The following is a 22,333-nucleotide window of genomic DNA, read 5'->3' on the forward strand; positions in this document are numbered from 1 at the left end:
ACAAATCACATATGGCTCGGTATGGCTATACCAATCAGACTTGTAATTTAAGTTGACAACATGCGCCAGTTTTGGTCTCTTGACAACGATTAAAAATACATTGACAAATACAATCACCGTTACTGAAACATGCAGATATAAGTTCGGTGTGAAATTTAGCTACAATTAAAGCACATGTGACACACACCAGATGTGGGATTTAAGTTCCTTTACACGAGCATCTTCAAGTTCAAGCTTTGGATTCAAATTCGAGCAGCGCAGCATGAACTTCAGTGCTCATGAAAACGAAATAAGCTGAAGGGTCATGTAAGTCAATAAAAGGTGTCGAGTGATATTATCCGTCTTACATTTTACAAAGACTGCATTATCCCCATCTCATAAATGTATTTAAAAGAGGGAGACTTAAAATGTGAACTGTTCTCCCACAACACCCGTGCACACACAAGTGGCAGTCATTTTTGACTTGGAATTATTTCAACAGTTGAATTCGTTTCAGCGTCATCTATTAGTTCAGCCAAACTTTTTACACAAAATTAAAACACCGATGTATTTTCGCTGAACTGGCTGCGAGTGGGACATACCGCTAAAACTTTATCAAGTTATACTTAAAAGTTATACTTAAAAGTTATCAAGTTATCAAGGTAAATATAAACCTGAAGTTCCTTGACTAGCCATTATACAAAATGAAATGAAAGTTTTCTGAATTTATATGCTTACAATGCGAGGTTAAGATTTTATTTTGACAATCTGACAGGAAGTCGCGCATCTGATTTCCAGTCATTTCCCCTGGTGAGGTGAAAACGCCGAAAATCCACGCCGAGGCAATATTTTGGTTGTACAGGTGAAAAAAAAAAAAAAAGGATTCTTAATGAACTATTACGATTGTTTTGAACACTTTCAATCACTCTCTGCGTGGTTTAATGTCACCTGCTAGAATGATGGTAATGCCTAGACGAGGGGAGGTGTTTAACTCCAGCATCACTGAGAAGTTTCTTTTGCCTTTTTCTTACGTAAACGTGCTTCGTGAAACAACGTTGGCGTAAAATGTTAGCGTAACTATGTGTCGCGTGACATTCCTGTCTGTTCCATGTTTTTTTTTTGCTAGCAGCAGCCGCTCGTCACGCAGCCTGTGGCTTTCAGATGAATGCCTAGTGATGTGAAACACTGGCGTAGCACTCGTCCGCAGTTCTTTTAATGCGCATAGCAGTTGCAAAAGGTTTTTAAACAGCCGAATGAAAGTATCCAAAGTATTTTATACTTATTTACAAATTAGTTTAGAATCAACCTACTTCAGCTAACTTCAGAGCAGCCGTCCGGACGCTGCTGCCAGACCACCCCCGATAGTTTATCCTGTACGTTGGTGAGTACCCCAAAGTCTGGTTTTAGGGGATCCACAAAAACTACTCTCAGTGACATGTTTCCAACAATATGATATAAATTGAATTAATAGCATACCACCAATGCGTTCCAGTTGATTTTAAATGATTTTATTTATTATTTATTTTTCAACATTTTATGGTGAATATCAATTGGAGTTGCATTAACAAAGTCATGTGCCCATTGTCTTGATAATTAAAATCACTATATATCTTTTTACATAACTTAATCAACATCTGTGTAATCCTGCGGGACATAGTCATGTGGTTAAATATTGACTGCTAGTGATACTAAAACAAGGTAAAATGCATGGTATCTACAACCTGAGGAACATGTTAAACAGAGTTTCTCAGATCCAGTGACTGAAGCCTCAATGATTGAAGGCTGACAACTTCAAAAGGCGAACATAAAACAATGAAACCATAACCATCATCTTAATCTCACTCATGGCCCAGCCAACTCACATGCTTCTTGTCTGTCTGGGGTAAAACCTCTGACCTCAGGATCTTTTTATGAATATAAGTTTATACGTGCTCCACCCACCTAAGGCTAAGATAATGTGTTGCTTCATCTGATACAAGCGGACGTCAACTGAAGCTCTCAACATGAATATGAACCATTGCTTCCCCATAGCATCAAGAATATCACCATAAAACTGCTGCTATAATCCAGTGGTGCATCAAAATATGTTCTGCAGCAGTTTCCCTGGAAACCATTTATTGGTAGACTTACTGTAAATGTGGAACCATTCTAGAATCCATTTCAGGGGCTTTTAGCCACTCCAAAACCACTGAGGAAGTCTGTCAATTGCATGTTAGTGTGCCTGTCTTGTACTGATCCGCTTGCACTTCTTTGGCTGCCTGGGTGGCTACTGGCACATGAGGAGGCAGTTTACCAACCGTTATAAAAACCTTATTTTTACCAATGAAAAAAAAAATGCATGGCAGAAAAACATGAATATAAAATATGAAAAACCCTGAAATCAAATAAAGACTGTTCTGCACTTTACTGTCTTACTAATGCTGAACCAGTAATTTTGCTTTGTACCAATGAGCAATAAATGCTTTTTCTGCTCTAATTTATTGCTAGCTTCACTGTGATTAACAGACTGTAGAGTGGAGTCCTTGTAATGCAGCATGTTTTCACGTTTCTGACACCAGAATGGAAGTATCAAGGCGAAGAATCCTTATAAAACATCTGGAGCCTGCGAGACCTTTGCGCCGCTGCCTCCGTGATGTAATTGGTAAGCTGTCTGCATCAGTTGATTTGCACAGGGGTGAGATCAATTTGAAAGTCATTGGTTTTATTTGTAACAACATTTTCACTTGGTAATTCCATCACTTTAATTAGAGCCCAACATAAATGGTGCTACATGTGCACAGACATCGATGAAAGAAGTTGATGAAGAGGTAAGACACCGAAGAAGACAGTATTATAGGAGTAGTATTGTTATCAATAGACTCAGATTAATATAAATCGGAAGTAAGTCATGTCAAAGAATTTGCAAAGAACCATACACTTTTGGATTTTTGCTGATAAATTATTGATGCAGTTATATAATTATCAAAATTAAAGTTTTCTGTTTTTCCAGAAGTTTTGTTGTTTCAGCTCCTCTTTATATTTGTCTTAAATGTTCACCTGTTTTTTTCATTAAATGACTAAACGTGTGTCTCCACAGTTGATGTAGCGAACAGTTTTTTAATTTTGTACTTGACAGACAAAAATTAGCATCAAACAATTCTTCAAGATTGTCAACATGGACAAACAGAAGAAAGGTAAGACAAAGTGTTTTGTTAAGATAGAAATTTATGAATTCATGCTTTTTGGGAGCAAGACACTTGTAGACAATTACAATTATTATGTTAGCTTAAGTTTTGTCTACCTGTTTTATAGGTAGAATATCTTACACAAGAGATTTTTTAATTGGTCTGGCAAATTGCCCTGAGGCCAGGAAGAAGCCTGAGTTCTTGCCAGAACACCCCATTGTCCTAAACGCTGCAGTAAGTTTGGTGCTGATATTTTAATTATTTTTGGTATACTCACTAAAATTAAAGCAATAAATCAAAATAACTATAACTCTTATTTTTGTGGATTTAATTTTATATTGTCCTAACAGAGAGATGTTCGGCACCTAGAACTTCCTGAAATCAGATGGAATGTGGAATAGTAAGAAACGTGAGTTTCATTTTGATGTGACAGCTGTGTGGCCTTTGTTTTTGTCTTGCCAATAGGACAATCTTCATGATAATCACCCTGAGTCACTGCTGGTTGCTCTGACAAATATTATCCTAGGGTGTGCTTTATTATGGGTGTTTTTCTTTTCCTTTCAGTTACATGTCATGACAAAATAAGTTGTAAACGAGAACCACACAAATAAGTAATACAATATAATTTTCTTCTATTTTTTAGGCATCAAGGCTTCTCTCATGTGAAGAAGTTTAGCACTGGGGACTGAGTCCACCACTCCAAATAGTGTTACTGTTTTTTTTCCGAATTGATTCTGTTTGTGACTTTGTAACTCCATTTATTCTGTTTATTATTTGGAGAGGTTTGCTGTGGAATGGCGTGAAAACATAGTACTAAACTCAGCTCTATTAGTATTGTGTATTTTTTTCCAGTTTGGCTGTAAGGGATTTTTTTCAATAGCAGCATTACAATATTTTGTTAAAACGATCTAAACACAATATATTAATCAGTACTTTTCTGAAGTTGAAGTATGTTTCAATTGAAAGAAACTAGATGGAAAAATACCATTTAAAGCAGAATAATTACTCATACTAGAGAAACTAGAGCAAACTAGAGCATACTAGAGCAAACAAATTATAGCTATATTGACTGATGTTACATGATTCAGTGTCTCTTATTAAACAAGTCTGTTAAGAAAGCCAACTCTGGTATAGTTTTGTGTTTGTTGGGGTTAGGTTTCCAATAATTTCTGTGTTATTTAAAGCTGTAGAAACAAATGTATGTTACCTCTAAAATATTAAATGTGTGTCAAAAAGAGTCACTCCTACTGACAAGAATACAGACAAAGCTTGCCTAACTTTATAGCAACTCTAAGCAATGTGCATTTCTGGAATATTTTTAAGCTTATTGTGAGCAACTGACGGCACTCAAGTGAACCCTCTTATGGGGCCATACACCAAGTATTCAGGTTTAGTAGCATATAAAGATAGTGAGGCATATAACAAATGAAGGGCTTGCCTTCCCTTAAAGGTTCTGCAGACAATATTTAAACTACTTAAAGAAGATAATGGTGCAAAAAAATGATACTTTATAATAATTGCTGCATGTTTTTGAATGTAACCGAGAGTCAAGATTGTCTAGAATAACTCCATCTGATGACATTGAATGAAAACATTGATCAAAAAGTCACACAGTTTATCACTGTTATTTATATATGTTTTCTTATATCCTTAAATAGAAATTAATTTCTGGACTTTTTTTGCATTATGACTCAACATTGAAACAAATATTTTTTCAAATTCTTTTTTTAAACATTTCTTTCCGTGCAGTAAACTCAAATAACCTAAATACTCTTCAAGATTGCTGCTATAGCTCATTAAACAATAACTGCCAGGCATGGACTGGGTTGCAACATATCCTCATAAACTAATAAAAATATCATCTTCACTCCAACAACCCAAAACAGATTTGAATAATTTTACTAATTATCTTAGTAGACAAGAAAAACTGATAGCCTTACGATTTTTATTTGATCATTTCACAAATTACATCTCACAAAGAAATGCAAGTCATAGAACCTGTTGTGAGCAAATACTGTAAATCTTCACGGAAGCTAAGAGCCTGTTGTCCTGTGATTCTTCCTAAAGTAGATTCCTTGGAATGCCATGTTTTGTGAGCTGGCCAGGAGCAGTGTGTCATGGACTGACTGCTTGTGATACAAATGTCGCAACAGCGAGGACTAGATTTAATATGTACAATGTTGCACACCGATGCCACCCTGGAAAATTTAACCATAGAATTACAAATCCACATTTACATCTTGAGGACACAGAAATTGTTTTACTTGTTTACATCCATATGGACAAGGGGAAAAGAGCCCTATCAGCACCAAAGGGGGGGCCAAGTTTAGTGAGAGGGAGAGTGGTAGTGCAAAGGATGAGGTACGGGGAGGACACCCACTACAGCCCACCTCTTGGCTAAATGTAGCACATACTTACGGGCAGCCACACACATGGCCAATAAGAAATAGTGTCCACTTTTGAAAATGCTATATAAGCATATATCAAAATGGAGAGCAGAGTAGAATTTAATACTAGCATAGATGCCAGACACATTTTGTAAAGGTTTTGAGGCATAAATATTAACTCTAGAATTTTTACTGACTGCAGAGATTTTCTGAAATGTCAAAACTTGAAGTGGATGTTTCTGCTTGTTCCCCTGAATGACAAAAGAGTACGATTTTCTGACATTGTTTCATTTGATTTCCTTTTGAAGCATATTGCATGATGTGTGTGTCTGTCTGTCTGTCTGTGTGAGATGCTTAAAAATAGCAGGATGTGTAAACTACAGTACAAGGATCCTTGCAGAAATATTTTCTACAGCTGGAGCAGGTGGACGCCTAACTTCCTGGATGTGCACGGTTTCACATCTTCATTTTGCTGGTAGGCTGTGGGTCATCCTTAGATTCAGACTGCTGTATACTAGCATTCTGGGATACAGTATGCATTTGTATCATTTTCATCTCCTGAGAAAAAAGAATTGGGCACTGACTGGCGCTCATCCTCAGCTGTAAAGCTGTCTTCCCCTTAATGTTTCAGGAGCCCTCATCTTGGGTACTCTTTCTTCAAGTACTGAGAACGTGTCAACATTGCACTGTGATCTCAACATAATAAAGAATCACATGTTCATTATAGAAAGGACAAACCTACAGGCAGTTTCTTTCAAACTTTTGCATTTATGGCAGGCGTCAATAGAAACTTCGATTCCAGTATAACTTGGAGGTAAAACACATAATTTTTATTAATCTTGTAAATTCATGCTTGTGCTGCAGATTCATGCATAGAGTTTAGACATCATGTCTCCCTATTGAAAACTAATACTACATGAAATTACTCCCATAGCCAAAAAAATATAACACGATCTGGTGGAAAATTGTAAAGTAGTGAATTTAGAAAGCGTTTTTACCTAAATTTTAAGTTTGAAAACTGTAACAAGGAATAAAAATGTAGTTTCTGCACATTTTGATTGGCCAGAAATGGCCACAGTGTCTGTTACGTGTACGACTGGATGTATATTACTGATATATTTGAATTTCTGAAGGTGAAAATGAAAACAATCACAAAAACATCTGTACCCTTGGGAAATATTCCATTTGTATTAACACAGATATAACGGTCTCAAAAAAATTGGCCAACATAGAGCTCAGGGGGTTTAACACACTGAGGTAATTTTTTTTATTAAAAGTCTCGGAAACTTTTAAAGCCAAATCAAGTATTTGATCTCAGTCATAGCATGTGAACAGTAAGCAGGATATGATGAATGACTTGTAACTGACTGCTCCAGCCCATGAACCTGGTGAGTGGAGGAAATTCTCTTATGTGGAAATCATCTCTCTCATACTCTGCATTATGTGAAGTATATTACTATGTATACTGTCCATACATAATCACTGTTTAAACAAGTTGCTTTGTACATGTGACAGGTGCAATGACAATAAAGTTGAATCTAACTTGATCTAATCTAATCTAATCTTAATCACCACATCATTAAAGTTCAGAAAATGATGACTGTTCTGAAGCTGCCAGTAAGTAATTCTTTCGTAACGAGTAGATTTTCAATAAGGAAATGTCTTAACTCCTAAATGACGTGACACAGGTTGAGGGAGCAGCCTGGGTCACAGAGGACTACAAAACTCTTGCTCAGTGAGGCGCCATGACGTCACCTTACTGTGGACTGGAACGTGACGCTACTGCAGTGTTCACATATTTAGAGGTCGATTCCGTTCACTCCTGTCAGAGACCGGGAGTGGCACTTCAACAACAAGATCGGAGGTAATTCAGACAGGTGTTTGTTCTGTAGCTTTCTGTCTCTTACTTTTGTCTTGAACGTAAAAACGGGTCAGTGTTTCCCCAACCCCCCACGGAGTGGCGTGGGTGGCATCGTCTGATTTAAGCATCCACACTGAAGTGGCCCTCACATTGAAAGCTATCCCTGTACACGTCACATTCCTTCATTGTTAACCACCTAGTTCAACTTGTGATTTCAGTCTGCTGTTGTTGTTCGGGTTTGTTTTTGTGATCGCTCACTCCACTGGGTAATGTTTTTCGGACAAACGCCTGTTTTGCAGGAGGATGGATCCACGGGACACGGAGGGGACCGAGGCGTTCAGCAGGTGAGTTCTACTCCCATCTGCTTTGATTCTAGTGTTGACTCCCGCTGCCCTTCCATTCACAGTCACGCTGAAAGTAGTCTTTCATTCATGCCGTGAGCGCGTCAAGCGTCATGATAGTGAGACCTAAAACGAAAATGAATATTAAGGATTTGTACCTTCAGTATTATCTTTGAGTGTTATAAATACTCGCTAATCATATTTTCTCCTACACCATTCAAAGAGGATTTTTTCCCCCAGTTCGATTGATTGTAGTGCTGTAATATTTCTGAACTTTTCTACTCCTAAAGAGTATTTCCAACAATATTATTATGACCCACATTCCCGATGGATGAGATTTATTCTTATTATTGTTTTGATTTTTTTTTTTTTAAATCCAGAGCATATCATACATACTAGTCACCCAGTTTAGCATAACATCTATTTCTTTTGGTTTCCCTGGCAACCTGTTTTTAAGGAACGACTGAAGGGTCACATCTTTCAAAATAAAATACAGCATCAACAAACGTGTGCCTAACTTTACCATCAGAATCAGAATCCTTTATTAATATCCCGAGGGGAAATTTATTTTCGTTACAGTCAGTAAGAACAAATTAAAACTGTGACACAGGAGTAGATAAATTGGAATTAAAAAGAGCAAGGAGACTACAGATAAATAAAAGAATAAATAGAATTAAATATAAACATATATAAAGACACACAGTAACAACAACTATCATGATATGTATTTGACATTTCTAAATTATCACATGTGTTTAACAATTGTTTTCACATATAATTATAACAATTCAGATATGTTTGTCTTCATGGGTTATTTTCTTACTTACACAGACAAACTGGTTCTGTTAACAGAAAATATTTTAGTAAGTTCACGTTCTGTACAGACAAAGCAGACATACTGTGCTATATTGTTGACAGCATTCACCTACCACACTTTTTTTTACTCTCCCAAACAGGTAGGCAACTAATTGAAAGTTGTATTACTGGCACAATTTATTTTATTTTGCTTTTTATTGTTGTTATGTGGTTTTCTTTGAAGATCTAACAATCATTTTTTTATTATGATTATTTTGGGTAGGGCACTGTGTTTAATTTTTGTATCTGGCATTACCTTAATGACTCACACAGAATATAATTAAAGTCCAGTTATTAGGCTGAAACTGACTCATCCTGTTTCCCAGCCCTGTTTGTGTGAACAACCCATACCTGGATCTATTGAAAGATGATGTCCTTTACCACTTTGATCTGGCAACTGGAACTAATGACCTACCAGCAATGTTCGGTGATGTCAAGGCAAATGTTTTTGTTTTTTGTTTGGCGAAAAAGCATCTCCATAATTAACATTCTCTCCAGATGTTCATGTTTTCTGTGTTTTCTGTCAGTTTGTGTGTGTTGGGGGCAGTCAACGGAGAATGAAGTCATTTATCGAGTACATCGCTGCAGAGCTCCACATGGAGGACCCTGATTCTCACTACCCGAATCTCTGTGCTGGAACTGACCGTTATGCCATGTACAAAGTTGGCCCTGTCCTCTCAATCAGTGTATGTAGGATGTTTCATCACAGTGTATAAGATTTTGTAAAATGGTTTTTTAATTGAAATTATGGTCACTTGTATACTTGCTGTCCCCTATGTCCCCTAATTCAGCTATGTAGATTTGAGTGATGAGGATTTTTTGCTTTTTTTGCAGCATGGAATTGGCGTCCCATCTATGTCCATAATGTTGAATGAGCTAATAAAGCTTCTCCATTATGCACATTGCACAGATGTTAAGATTATACGCATTGGGACATCAGGTGGAATAGGTAAGCTGTTTAGAGATAGTTTTTTTGAGTGTTTGATTACATATCTGATTATTGTCAAAGTAGTATATAGTTATCAAATTGTAAATACTGTCAACACCACTATGACACCAGTTGCTCCGTGCTTCTGTAAATTAAAAAAGTGAATACATAGTAAGAGGAAGTTAAAACTTGCTGTGAGATACAATTGACTATTGAGTATCAGGCGTAGAGTTGATGTCATTCTTACTTTTTCAACCAATAGGAGCCCTAACCTGAAATTTGGAATAGGTATCCAAGATACAGCTTTTTAATACACACTAGTGATAGTAGTTCTCACATGACTCACTTATAATTGTATTTTAGATATAAAGGCCCAGATGTAACAGAACAACATGTATCACAACCAGAAATGCTGAAGCGCTGAAGTTCTGATCATGAATTCAAATGCCTTGAGGGAAATTAGTCTTCAATCGAACAACACTGAGACTATGAAGCAAAAAATCCAGAAATAATTTTTGACTATGATTTTGGTTTCAACGAGTCTTTTTATCTGCGGCACACTGGCGTTGCGCCCAGAGTTGCCTTGCCTCACGCCCTAAGACAGCTGGGATAGACTTCAGCTCCCCTTGACCCTCTACGGTGGATAAAACGGTTCAGAAGATGAATGAATGAATGAATGTCTTTTTATCATCTAAAGAATGGCTTCAAAGCAAAGCTTTTTCTCTCAGATTAACTCGCACTGGTCACAGAGCAGAGCTGACCAACAATACAATAAATCATCTACAATCAATTCATTATGCTGCTGCATGACTGCTAAGACCAACAGATAATGTACTCTTTTTTGAAAGTCAAACCTATCAGTTGTGTTGATTTTAATATTTATTTGGTTAACCTTATGAAACCTTTCAAGATTTTGGGAAGTCTGCATCATAAATTTGAAAGTTCCGTTAAGAAATTAGCCAGAAAATAAAAATTTTCTGGCAATTATTTCATAGTTCAGGCCATAATGGCTTAAAAAACACCACACTGCATTACTTTTTGTAGATGAGACACAATCGTCTTAATCCGCCTTGCAGGTGACTGGTCTGCTGAGCCTGTCCCAGCTGACTACAGGTGAGGGTACATCCCAAATGAGACACCAGCTCATTGCAGAGAACTATTCCTATTTGTTGTATTTTATTGTTGAATGTATTATTCTTTTAACATTACCTGTGTATATTTGCTATGTTTTGTTTTCAGGGCTTGAACCCGGCACTGTTGTCATCACTAAGCAGTCTGTGGATCCAACCTTCAGACCCAAGTTTGAGCAGCTTGTCCTGGGAAAGCCTGTGGTACGTAATACTGACCTGGACCAAAGCCTGGCTGAGGAGCTGCTGCAGTGCAGCAAGAACCTTAACCAGTTTAAGGCAGTGATTGGCATCACAATGTGCGCAATGGATTTCTATGAAGGTATGAATTCTGATACACTAATTATGTTGGTCAAAATCAGTTGTTCTGTGGTAACGTGCATCTTTTTCTTTCTTCTACATTTGATCATTCACCCAGGACAAGCACGTTTAGATGGTGCATTCTGCTCCTTCACCGAGAGGGACAAACAGGAGTACCTCAAAAAAGCCCAGGAAGCAGGAGTTTGTAATATTGAGATGGAGTCAGGAGTTTTTGCTGCCATGTGCAAGCTGAGTGGTCTACAAGGTGAGAAAATACTCTACAAGCATTATTTTAGAACCTATGAATTCCACTTGTCAAATAATACAGATGCTGTGTTTCTAATGTTCCTTTCTTGTTTAAAGCGGCTGTGGTCTGTGTGACATTGCTGGATCGTCTGAAGGGGGATCAGCTGAGCAGCTCTCATGAGGTCCTTAAAAATTACTCAAAGCGTAGTCAGATACTGGTTGGCTGTTACATAAAGAAGCAGCTGAAGGCCGAAACAGTACATAACTAACTGCAACAATGACTATACTAATGGGAAAGCCTGTTGTGGACATCTTCTCGTATTTTTAAATTAATGAAAATGTGGTACAATGCAATAATAATAATAATAATAAAGCTTTAAATATGTTTGGTATATGTTGATATCAGGATGTACCCCACTTCTTGCCCATAGTCAGCTCGGATATGCTCCAATGTAACCCATCACCTGTGTTTCAGATAAGCAGACTAAGACAAGAGGATTACAATTGTCTTATCCTCAGATGAATGAAAGAATGACAAATAACTTTTTAATTTAAAAAAAATATCTTCTATTGCTCTAATAAACCAGCAGACTCCATTTAACTGTTATTCCATCTTGTATACTTAAATAGAAATGTCATATAGCAGCCCAGGGTTATTTCAATAACGTCTCATTTCATTTAGGAAGGGTCACTCTGCCACTGAACTGTGTAAAATCAATGTACTGTACAGCAGGTGGCATGTTCATTGTCCAAGACGACCCTTAACTTGGTCAATGTTCAACTTTGCCCCAACAATGTCACCAGCGCTTTGGATCAGTCTGATCAGTCTGTTGGTGTCCACCACCCTCAGACCACATCCCCACTACATGACAGAGGGAAGCTAGCCACCACAGACTGGTAAAACATCCTCAGCAAGGTGTTGTAGATGTTAAAGGACCTCAGTCCCTTCAGGAAAAAGATGACTTTAGCCCTTCTTGAAGAGCACATGTGTCAAACTCAAGGCCCAGGAGCCAAACCTGGCCTGCCGCATAATTTTATGTGGTCCGTAAGAGCATAAATGGTCAGAGCGTCCAAAAATAAATACGTCAAAAGTGTGCTTTTAACAAAAACTAGATTTCCCACAATGTGGTAATTAAATCCATTTTCACATTGACAAAAAAATGTGAACAAACTTAATGTCTTTACTTGTGTTTGATGCAATTTTTCTTTTTTCACTTTGATAGTTTGATCCTTGACTGATGGAGGTTTGTGGGTTTCATAACCTGACAAAGTTATAACTGAGCTGCAAGCAAACATGTTTTTTCTGTGGAACTGTAATGTTTGGATCTTGAATAAGTAATACATTTAGAGTCATTTGGCATTAAGGAGTAGTTACTTTTATCTTACGTCACATTTAGTTACATTTATGTTACATCTTTGACTACAGCCATTATACTGATGTGGCCCTCGGTGAAAATGAGTTTGACACCCCTGTTGTAGAGGGTCCCAACTGATTGATTGATTGATTGATTGATTGATTGATTGATTGATTGATTGATTGATTGATTGATTGATTGATTAATGTAGATGATATAGACGCCGCCGGTATCCAGTCCGTCGGACATGATCTCCAGTATTACTCATGATGACGGTACCGCTCTGCGCGTCAGGGGACAGAGGGGATGGTCTGATTGCGCGCTCCCGCGCGTGCCCGCCTTCTGTCTGCTATCAGATCCGACTTTGCTCGCTTCGCTGACTCAGTGCCTTAAGCAGCATCACCGCTCACCTAAACAGTGCGACAGGATCCTCTGCGGAGAAGTACATCAGTCATGGCCAAAACAGCAACCGGTAAGCATGTTCAGACTGGTTATTTCCCAACCGATGCGTTAATGGGTGTGTTATTCTAGTATTCCGTCTGTACAGACATCATGTCGGACCGGTATTGTCTACCGGCGGGTGGCTTCTGTTATAGTTTCACACAGTAATTTTCTGATTGAATGTTCAAGTTAAATCTCACGTCCCCTTTTTGTTTATTTATTGATTGCTGGGATTATTATTTCAGTCCGGGAATGACATCTTATATTTGGCATCCTCCATCATTAGATTATTAAATGTCTCCTTCATTCCCCATTTATTCCAATATGTTTATCCTTATTTTCGTTAATCTCATGCTTTCCAATGAGATTAAATCGTCTTGCCCTAGACATCTTTATTTTCAACACCGCATCTTTCGGAGGATGCTCTACCGGCCCCAACATGCAGCATAATGCAGACGGACCCCACCCAAGATGCTGGGCTGCCCACTATCTAGCCCACAGCGAGGCTTAGAGGGCTCATTCACACTGACTCCTGCGTTACTTGTGTTAGATCTTCCCTATATAGCTGTGACTTTTATTATAAATGTGTTTCCGCACTCAGATCGAGGTCGTTTGATCGGTTCTTTAATGTGGGATTGCTCCTTCATTCACAGCACTCTTCATGTCTTCCTTTCCAAGGATGCATCAGCACCAGTGACAGACCTGCTGTCTTTTTTTCCTCATAATCTGTTGGCCTCAGAATAAACCAGACTACACACAAAAGGATTTCAAACCTTTTGAGAAATACTTCATTTTTATAAAGAAATATGCCTTTATTGGAGGTAGTCATTTTTTCTCATGGATGGTTCTAGGCCGTGATATTTAGCATGACATGTTTTTGTCAGTTTGTTTATCCTGGAATGCATGTGTAAAACATTAATGGTACCATAAAACAACTTCGTCCGATTTAACTGCTGTGAAGGGGGCAGATTGTGTTTGATTCTGTCAGATGTGGAGACAGGTGGGAGGCAGGCCAAGCCATGCAGCAAAACATGCTGGCCTTTGCAGCGAACAGTGCAGCAGCACTGAGGTGGAGACCATTGATCAGATGTCTTTGACAGTTGTGGCAGTAACACCCAACAAAGGGATGGGCAGGAGACAAATAAATAATGAGTTATATTATTGAAATCACGACAGAATGAACAGCTAGAGTTGAACAGGAAATTGAATAACTTATCGCACAGCCCTGTCTGTCACTCATGTCGTTCAGATGGCGTGGAGTCATCAGGTAGGCAGGAAGTCTTTATTAAAATGAGCTGCAAATATCTCACTCTAACATCCAATCCAGGAATTTTATTTTAATCACCCTCTCACAATACAGCAACTTAATTGCTAAGGAACTGTGTGCTTATATACTATCAAATAATCATTCATGTGGTCTTAATCTGATTGCAATTGTTCATTTGTGCATTTTTACTTTATCTCTCTCATTATACTTTAATTTGGAACTATCTCCACCATCATTGTGCTCTCAGAACATTCTTTGTAGGGTGCCATGTGGTAGTAAAGGCTTGAATGTCCCTGCTTTATGAAAAGCCTCACCAGGATGCTTTGGTGTCTTTACGTTCCTACAGCATATAAAGAGAAGATGAAGGAGTTGTCCGTCCTCTCCCTCATCTGCTCTTGCTTCTACCCAGAAACACGCAACAAGCTTGAGCATGAGTTTGAAGGTGCGGATGAACCTATATTCTAATTTTCTTCGGTATAAAACTTATTTATCCGAATGCATGTTTGTACTTGCTCTTTGCAATACATGTATTGCTAATAGTTATTGGAAGAATATAACAGTGATTGATTTTGTCGGTGTTCTCATCATAATATTCTGATTTACAGACATGGAGGTGAAGCCTATAAACAAGCGTGCCTCTGGCCAGGCGTTTGAGGTGATTCTTAAGCCTTTGTCTCCAGTGTCAGAAGTCGCCCAGAACCTTCCCTTACCCCCAAAGAGAGACATCTCCTTGGAGGACATTGAGAGGAAATTGGAGGCCGCTGATGATCGAAGGAAAGTCAGTAATTTACCGACCGGCAAATTACTTTGGAATTTAATTTGACATGAAACCAAAGTGAATCATTTCTTCTTCTTTTTTTTGCTGTCGGTGTTCAGTGTCAGGAGGCTCAGGTGCTGAGAGCTTTGGCAGAAAAGCGAGAGCATGAGAGGGATGTGTTGCTAAAGGCCATGGAAGAGAACAGCAACTTCAGCAAGATGGCAGAGGAGAAGCTCCAGATGAAGATGGAGCAGATCAAGGAGAACCGTGATGCCCATCTGGCAGCCAAACTTGTGCGTCTGCAAGAGAAGGTGAGTAACTTACATGTATCGGCTGTCATGAAGAAATCACTTTGTGTCCGTACATGCATGTCATTTTAACTTCACGCTCTGGGTCTGCTGTCTTCAGGAGAGACATGCAGCTTTGGTGCGCAAGAACAAGGAGCTCAGAGAAGAGCTGACACCATGAGCCTCACTTCAATACCCAGACTCCCACGGTCTATCATCATCCATCCATCGACTCCTGCCACTTTCCTCCCCCAGTGCTTCACCCTCCTCAGAGAAGAAACCTGTTCCTGGAGGCCAAGAGTTTCAAGGACCTCACCTCTACATCACAGCTCACCAGACCACCAGTACACACCGCTATCAGTATTATCAATGGATAAACACATCAATAACACTGTCTTGAGGAAAAATTCATTCATTTTAGGGAAAATGTGAGAATACAGTTTTTAATTTTGTAAATACTTTTATTATTAAAATTTATCGTTCTATTGCTCTCTCCCCCGTCTCTCTCTCTCTCTCTCTCTCTCTCTCTCTCTCTCTCTCTCTCTCTCTCTCTCTATCTATCTATCTATCTATCTATCTATCTATCTATCTATCTATCTATCTATCTATCTATCTATCTATCTATCTATCTATCTATCTATCTATCTATCTAGGTGAAGTACAGAGGTTGTACTGCACTCTTTTGATTTCAACCTTTTAGTTTTGTGAATGAAATGTTTCAGTTCTTCAGTTTTGGTTCTGCAGTCATTTTCGTTTCTAGGTATTGTGAGTAGACCGACATTTGCAGTGACTTGCTGATGATGTCATGATGATGATGTTTCTGTGTCCTTGTGAAGAATAATGGTTGGTGTACCTAGACTACAGGCTCCTCAAGATATCAGTGTCCCATCTGTACCTTCTGCGCACAATCCCATCTTTAACACACATGCTTGGAACTATTTCTGAAATGTGCTTAATAATGAACTGGACAGATGCTTCATAGTTATTGAGAATGTCTTCACCCAATGAGAGCAGCTGTTTAAACAAGAGTGCAAAGAGTTTGCTAATTTTACTTCTAATTAATCCATCTGAAACTAAACCTGTAGCTCTCTTACTCACATTTAGGGATCAGTCTCTTGAATGTTATGACAATATTCTGATTCCTTATATATTGTCATATACAGTGTAATGTGCTGTTGCTCCCAGCTTGGTATTGACAGTGTGAACATGATGTGTGGGCGACTGTGAATGCAAATTCAACACAAGGCTACACGAGTCTCTGCTCTCTTTACAGATCAGATGGAAATGCATATAGGATGCTTTAGATTTAGCATTGAACTAGTCTCTTTTTCATAGACAGTCCCATTGATATCTGTCTGCATTCTCTGGTGCTTGTGTTTCTCCCTTATATTTCTTTGTGAAAGCTTTGCTGAATAAAGGTTGGGGTTCTGTGAACACGGCATGCACCATCTAATAATTTTCTGTGCTTTAAGGTGAGGGGAATTGTAAACTGCCAAATAAAAGAACCGGTTATGTATATATCCTGAGAATGACATTCTTCTCCAATTTGATTTAGACCAACAATGCACTGAAATATGAAACCAATTCACGATCACGTCAGCTGTTCATGACATAGATCTTCCACAAGATGGCGATGTAAGATTGTTGTTATGCCAAAGACGCTGGACTGGAACCCACACCAATCCAAAAGTAGGTCAAAAGTTCAAAATGAACAAATACATACATTCGTTAACTAGTATATTGAAAATTTAAAAAAAAAAACTTAAATATACCAAATATTTTTAAGAAAATTATAAAGATTTGTAATTAAGAATAGCCCAATTTATCTGCAATTGAGCAAAAAACCAAATCTGTCAATATTTCATCTGTAAAAATAAGACAATCCCCCTAATATATTATTAATAGCACATAGCGTTAACCCTCAGGGAACAAATCACAGACAGCGGCTGCCCCCTCAGGAAACCTGAGCTGCTTCACAGAAGACAGATAAAACTTTAAAACAGTGAAATCCTGAAGGTTTGTGTCACTCAACCTCTAGCAGAAACAACGGCGTGAATCTGAACAGTGACTTATTTGTCCAGCCGTTTGTATTTAAGCACTTTTCTCCAGTGTCTCCATCCTGTTCACACTATTGTCTCCTTTTCAGACCAGCACAAGCTGGTGAGGTCAGGGCAACATTGTCAAGGATTTCCTTTGGCCCTTAATGATTTCCTGGGTATTCATAAGGGTAACAATGCTCTTAGATTTAGTTACTTACCTGGCACACAATAAAGAAGTCGCCTTTCAGTCAATAACCAGGGCATACTGCATCATTATATTATGATGAACTTTTATGAGATTGCAACAAAAATGCAGTGGTTTATAACATCTCATTTATGAATATATGATCTTAATCACATCGGACATTCAGTCCATTTATATATGTAGCACGATTTTTTTTTTTTAAAAAAAGGACAGCTTCCTATTAAATAGGATGAAAACAAAACATTTCAGTTATAGGAGCAAATGCATCAGAAATAGACTTGTGTCTGAATCCAATGCTTCATGATTTTAAATCAATTTATTGGTACAAAAATATTACAAATAGATATGAATGCAAATCTCTGATTGAAGAGTGGTTAGTTTTCCAACTATGGCATGGAGTTTGGGTATTCATTTCCAAGAGTTCTGCCACCACTAAAGAAGCAAACTGAACTAAGCAACTCTACATTACATCAACGACCTCCATGATCAATAAATGTAGGATTTTCCCGTTACACTATCCATGGCCATGTGTCTATCCTCACCTGGAGAGAGTACATGTCAAGTAAATTTGCAATCAACATAAAATCAGCTGAATTTAAAATAAAATTAAAAAAAAATACTGAGAGAAAAAAACAACAACAACAAAGCAACCTCTCGCACTTATTCTTTAATCGTAATAAAATAAAATCACTTTGCTTGGTTCCCCTGTGGTTTATTACTGTAAAAACAGAAGATGCAGGTTTCCCTGCCTAGTCTGTGGCGCTGGGCACAGCTCAGCTGTTGCCCTCAGTTTAGTTGTTACCTTCAGAAAGCCCCGATCTCCGTGCCCCAAGGCCTGTAAGGCTTTGACAGGGTGGAGGAGGGGCTCACTGCACTCAGCGATGACGGGGAGACCAGAGGGAAAGCACTGAAGGAGATAGGGAAGGTTGACAGTGAGGAGAGGGATGAAAGGAGGGGTGGCGGTAGCTTGGATGTTGGCACTGGCAGAGTGAGCGATAGCGGGCTTTTGGAGGGCATCCTCAGGGACTCCGTGGGGGGCATGGCACTGAGTCTTGATGTCCCAGATGCATCAGTAGAAGAGGAGGATGTGGAGGAAGAAGATGATGAAGAGGGTGGACTGCTGCAGCTTCTGGATGCAGGTGTTCTGCCATGGGGATGTTGAAGGAGGACAGGGTGGGGAAGGTGGGCAGGGGCCGTCCCATAAGCAGAGCCCCAGGCTAAGTGTTCAAGTCCCGTGTGCACCTCCCTCTGAGAGGCATAGCTGCTGAGGTGGGACACCAAACGCATACGAAGGGGGTCTGTACTCTCCCGACCCTCTACGATGGTCAGGTAGCGGGCAGTCTCCGCCAAGCACTCCCTGAATCCCAGGCTACGGTAATCCTTAGCAAGAGCATGAGCCTCGAAGTAACCTATTAGATGAAACAGCAGAATCAGAAGCTGAGAAACGGGGTTTTCAGAGCTGTTTTAAGCTGAAATTAATTTATTTATCATCCAAAAAAAATAAAAGGGTACGTTACCTTTGCCACCAGATGCATGAAGCATCTTCAAATGATCCACAGTCATTTGCAAAATTTCTGCTTTTTCCAGTTTAGCTGATCCCTACAAAGGATTAGGAAATTATTTTATGTTCAAAGACATTGATATATTCTTGCCTGTGTGTGTCTGTGTGTGTGTGTACATTTCTGAGTAAGGATGTCTAATCCTTAGACGGAAGAAGGACGTATGAGGACTTTACCTGTTTCTCGAAAGCACTCGGGACCAATCTTCTCAGTTCTGAGAGACTATTATTGATTCGATCACGTCTCCTTTTCTCAATTATCTGGAAATGGATCAAATGATTTAGATCACAGGTCAGTCAAAATGGCAGCGCACAGCTTGGCACTGGATTAAATGATGCTACTTACTCCTCTGCGTTTTTTTCTGGCTTGAACTTGGGTGGATGTGGAGGGTGACAGGGAGCCATGGGAATCAAGTTGACTGGAAAGAAAAACAGCAATTTTTTTTAAAAAAACCCCCAAACATATCTTTTTTGAGTTCATCTGGGAAGGACAAGCAGTTTAAGTCGTACATTAATATTATAGGGGCTATATAAAAATAAAAGATGCTGCCTTTACAAGCACAGTTTATTTAAAATGAATCAGAGGAACATACACATTCTCGTCGCCACTGCCCTTCTCCACATCCACATTGTCATCCAGGTCGCTCTCCGATGAGCTGTAGTTGTGGCTTCGCTTCATTTCGCCTCCGACTCTGATCCAGATTCCCCCCTTGAACATGAAGCTCCAGAGAAACACCAAACCGTGGAGAGTCTGTGCGCGTCTAAACGTCAGACCTGCCTTCTGCTCCGATCACTTTCACACCGTGGGGAGGGGGCGGGGCTCTGGGAATGATGTGGGCGGAGCTTCACATGTGTTTGATGCGCGATCCGGGGGCTGCACGCCGAAAACCTGCACTCAAAACAGTCAGGAATACTTTCCACATGCTGCTTTTTATTCTGACTTTTTTTTTTTAAAATGTGAGAATAAAATAGGAGTCTGTTGCCAGCAGCTATTGACAGTTTGTCTCATGTTCACAATACAGTGTTGGCAAAAACTTACAGGCAAATTCACATTTTTATTTATTTTATTTGTATTATTTTTTCTCCCTATGTCTGCCTGGGTTCTCCGCACTTCCCATGCGCTTCTGATCAATTGGTCGGTCCCAAATTTCCCATAGGTGTGAGTGTGTGCATACGTGTTTGTGTGTATGTGTGGCTCCTGGCGTCGCGCCCGGAGTGTCCCCTGCCTCACGCCCCCAGTCGGTTGGGATAGGCTCCAGCACCCCGCGACCAGCGACAACGTATGAAGCTGGTTGAGAAGATGAATGCATGAATGTTTTTCGAGTGTTTTAAAGTGTGCATTAAAGCATGATTCCAGATGTGATGAGGGTCCACATTCATAAATCTCACACAAAATGAACTACAGCAAAATAATTTTACAGACTTATGAAATCAGATTTGAGCTGAAACCATGCTGCTTCATCGAGGTGTTACATGTGACTTAACTAAATCTAAAATAAAAAACACTGTTTTTAAAATGTAGTGATTCTTTAAAAATTATTTTTAAAAATGATGCTTCCAATGTGATTCGAGATCCCATTAATAGAATTTTATGATCAAGCACTGACATTTTGAGGGTCAGACAATCATAGTACTGTTGCTTTATGGTGAACATGACATGATGGTTTGTGTTAATGGTCTCTTTTACCCATTAAAGAAAACTTAGCAGTCTTAAAGAAAGTAAAAAAGTGATTCAGCATCATCATCTATACATTGACCTACCGGAGAAGTTTAACCAACCATCATCCCTCGATAAATGTAGGTGATCACTTAAACTTCAATGAACAACCTTAGGAAAGATACAATTAAGATGCTGAAAGTTGTACATGAAATGTTTTAAATAATACTTACATACTAGAAGTACTGAAAGGATTTGTGACTTACATGTAGATGTAGCTGAGTCATTTTTTCCTGTAATTGACAGCTCTGGGAGACTCCAGGTCTCACGTCCCACCATCTCCCTGCTGAGACCTCCTTCATCAACAGTAGGCCCCATGGCAGTCCTCATCCTCTTTGTTAGAGGACACATGGTTTATTACCGGAGCCTGCTGATCTTTTCCTGCAGTCAAAGTTGCAAACATCACTAAAGATGAAACCATCATACAGGTTTGGAAAGTAATACTGTATTTACATTGCATTTAAGGGTAATCACTGAAACTCCGGAACAGTGTTTTTTTTTTGTCTTGTATGTCAGCCCCAGATTACATGATATTTTAAAACTTGAGAATATTTGTAATTAAATGAAGTGGAGTTTTGTTCTTTTTTGGAATTGATTGACATGACTAACCCAAATATAGCATTACTGGATTCTGTTCTGGATCTGGATTTTTTATTTCACCAAATTTAGTTTGCATTACTTTTCAATGATTTTGTGCAAAAAAGAATCCGGAATATTTACATGTAATGATTTTTATAGTCCAAAACATTTAGAGTCCAAAACAGTCATGTGCATGCTTGTTTGTCTTTTGTGTGGCCCCACGATGAGCTGACGTCTCATCTGGGGGGTACCCTGCCTTTCGCCTTTAGCCAGTTGGGATGAGCTCCAGCGGACCCATGACCCGTGAAGTGGATAAGCGATTATCTCATCTGGATGGAAGGATGGAAGAAACGACTTTTATACAGTGGCTTTTCTACTGTTCCAGTGCTGTTGCACTAGCAAACATATGAAATTCCATAATACAGCAGTCAAATGTCAGTCTTGTCTGGAAAACAGCAGGACTTCAGGCCATCAGGGAGTGTGACCCTTCCACCCCCAACTGTCCCCCCATTCCAGCACCTTGTAGCGCAGCAGCTGTCTCTCTGCTCCATCCATCATGTCAGTTGTTAACTTGGTGCGTTGGGGGCAAGACAAGCGTGGATGAGAGTTTGATTTCAGGGAGCAACTGTAGGCCAACACGCTGTTCCCAGAATGTCAGAGGGGCGTCGGTGATGACAGATACAATGTGCAAGCGTCAGTCGTTCTTGTTGATACAGTGAGTGTGGATGAGAGTGTCTTCACACAATCCACGAAACACATGCATATTCTCCCCCATCCCACCTCCTCTGCTCCCACATGTCAACACACACTTTCCCTAAAAGTCAAATGTACCTTCATTCATTTCATGCATTTCTACACTTCCTTGCTCAACCTTAGTTGATTTATAACCCTGAACATGTACATTATCTGGCGCTAAAAAAGCTCTTGATGGTGAACCTTT

The 22,333-nt window shown here is 39.2% G+C and overlaps 4 protein-coding genes across 8 annotated transcripts in view; 3 read left to right on the forward strand and 1 right to left on the reverse strand.

Moving 5' to 3' along the window:
- The window catches only part of gra (granulito), a 10,632-nt gene extending 6,117 nt beyond the window's left edge, over positions 1–4,515 (forward strand). The window contains exons 1-7 of one of the 4 annotated variants that reach the window (XM_068324553.1): positions 796–841; positions 2,538–2,620; positions 2,728–2,786; positions 3,095–3,152; positions 3,271–3,377; positions 3,494–3,552; positions 3,787–4,515. In XM_068324553.1, the coding sequence (XP_068180654.1) occupies positions 2,539–2,620; positions 2,728–2,786; positions 3,095–3,152; positions 3,271–3,377; positions 3,494–3,544 (357 nt within the window). In that variant the 5' untranslated portion in view covers positions 796–841; position 2,538 and the 3' untranslated portion in view covers positions 3,545–3,552; positions 3,787–4,515. Of the gene's footprint in view, positions 1–795; positions 842–1,015; positions 1,361–2,537; positions 2,621–2,727; positions 2,787–3,094; positions 3,153–3,270; positions 3,378–3,493; positions 3,553–3,786 lie in introns of those variants that run through there. The other 3 variants (XM_068324554.1, XM_068324551.1, XM_068324555.1) reach the window with 3 other exon arrangements.
- A 2,742-nt stretch (positions 4,516–7,257) lies between these two features.
- On the forward strand, positions 7,258–11,666 carry upp1 (uridine phosphorylase 1). Its single transcript, XM_068324548.1, has 8 exons — positions 7,258–7,394; positions 7,691–7,735; positions 8,914–9,025; positions 9,115–9,273; positions 9,422–9,536; positions 10,755–10,964; positions 11,061–11,207; positions 11,306–11,666. The coding sequence occupies exons 1-8, from the start codon at positions 7,276–7,278 to the stop codon at positions 11,455–11,457; spliced, it is 1,059 nt and encodes a 352-aa protein (XP_068180649.1). The 5' UTR covers positions 7,258–7,275; the 3' UTR covers positions 11,458–11,666.
- Positions 11,667–12,696: 1,030 nt separating this feature from the next.
- stmn2a (stathmin 2a) lies at positions 12,697–15,820 on the forward strand. Of its 2 annotated transcripts, XM_068324550.1 has the most exons (5): positions 12,697–13,015; positions 14,598–14,693; positions 14,857–15,029; positions 15,128–15,319; positions 15,417–15,820. In XM_068324550.1, exons 1-5 carry the CDS (start codon positions 12,997–12,999, stop codon positions 15,474–15,476), a joined length of 540 nt encoding a protein of 179 aa, XP_068180651.1. In that variant the 5' UTR covers positions 12,697–12,996; the 3' UTR covers positions 15,477–15,820. The 2 variants fall into 2 exon arrangements, with proteins under 2 accessions (XP_068180651.1, XP_068180650.1); XM_068324549.1 differs by lacking the exon at positions 12,697–13,015 and having other exon boundaries at positions 13,720–14,693.
- Positions 15,821–17,653: 1,833 nt separating this feature from the next.
- LOC137601685 (hairy/enhancer-of-split related with YRPW motif protein 1-like) lies at positions 17,654–19,870 on the reverse strand. The gene is made up of 5 exons (XM_068324026.1): positions 19,691–19,870; positions 19,444–19,516; positions 19,275–19,358; positions 19,057–19,138; positions 17,654–18,948 (listed from the first exon to the last, which is right to left on the reverse strand). Exons 1-5 carry the CDS (start codon positions 19,813–19,815, stop codon positions 18,344–18,346), a joined length of 969 nt encoding a protein of 322 aa, XP_068180127.1. The 5' UTR covers positions 19,816–19,870; the 3' UTR covers positions 17,654–18,343.
- Between the last annotated feature and the right edge of the window lie 2,463 nt (positions 19,871–22,333).

The sequence above is a fragment of the Antennarius striatus genome, chromosome 9 (assembly GCF_040054535.1).
Source record: "Antennarius striatus isolate MH-2024 chromosome 9, ASM4005453v1, whole genome shotgun sequence".
NCBI classification, from domain to species: Eukaryota; Metazoa; Chordata; class Actinopteri; order Lophiiformes; family Antennariidae; genus Antennarius; species Antennarius striatus.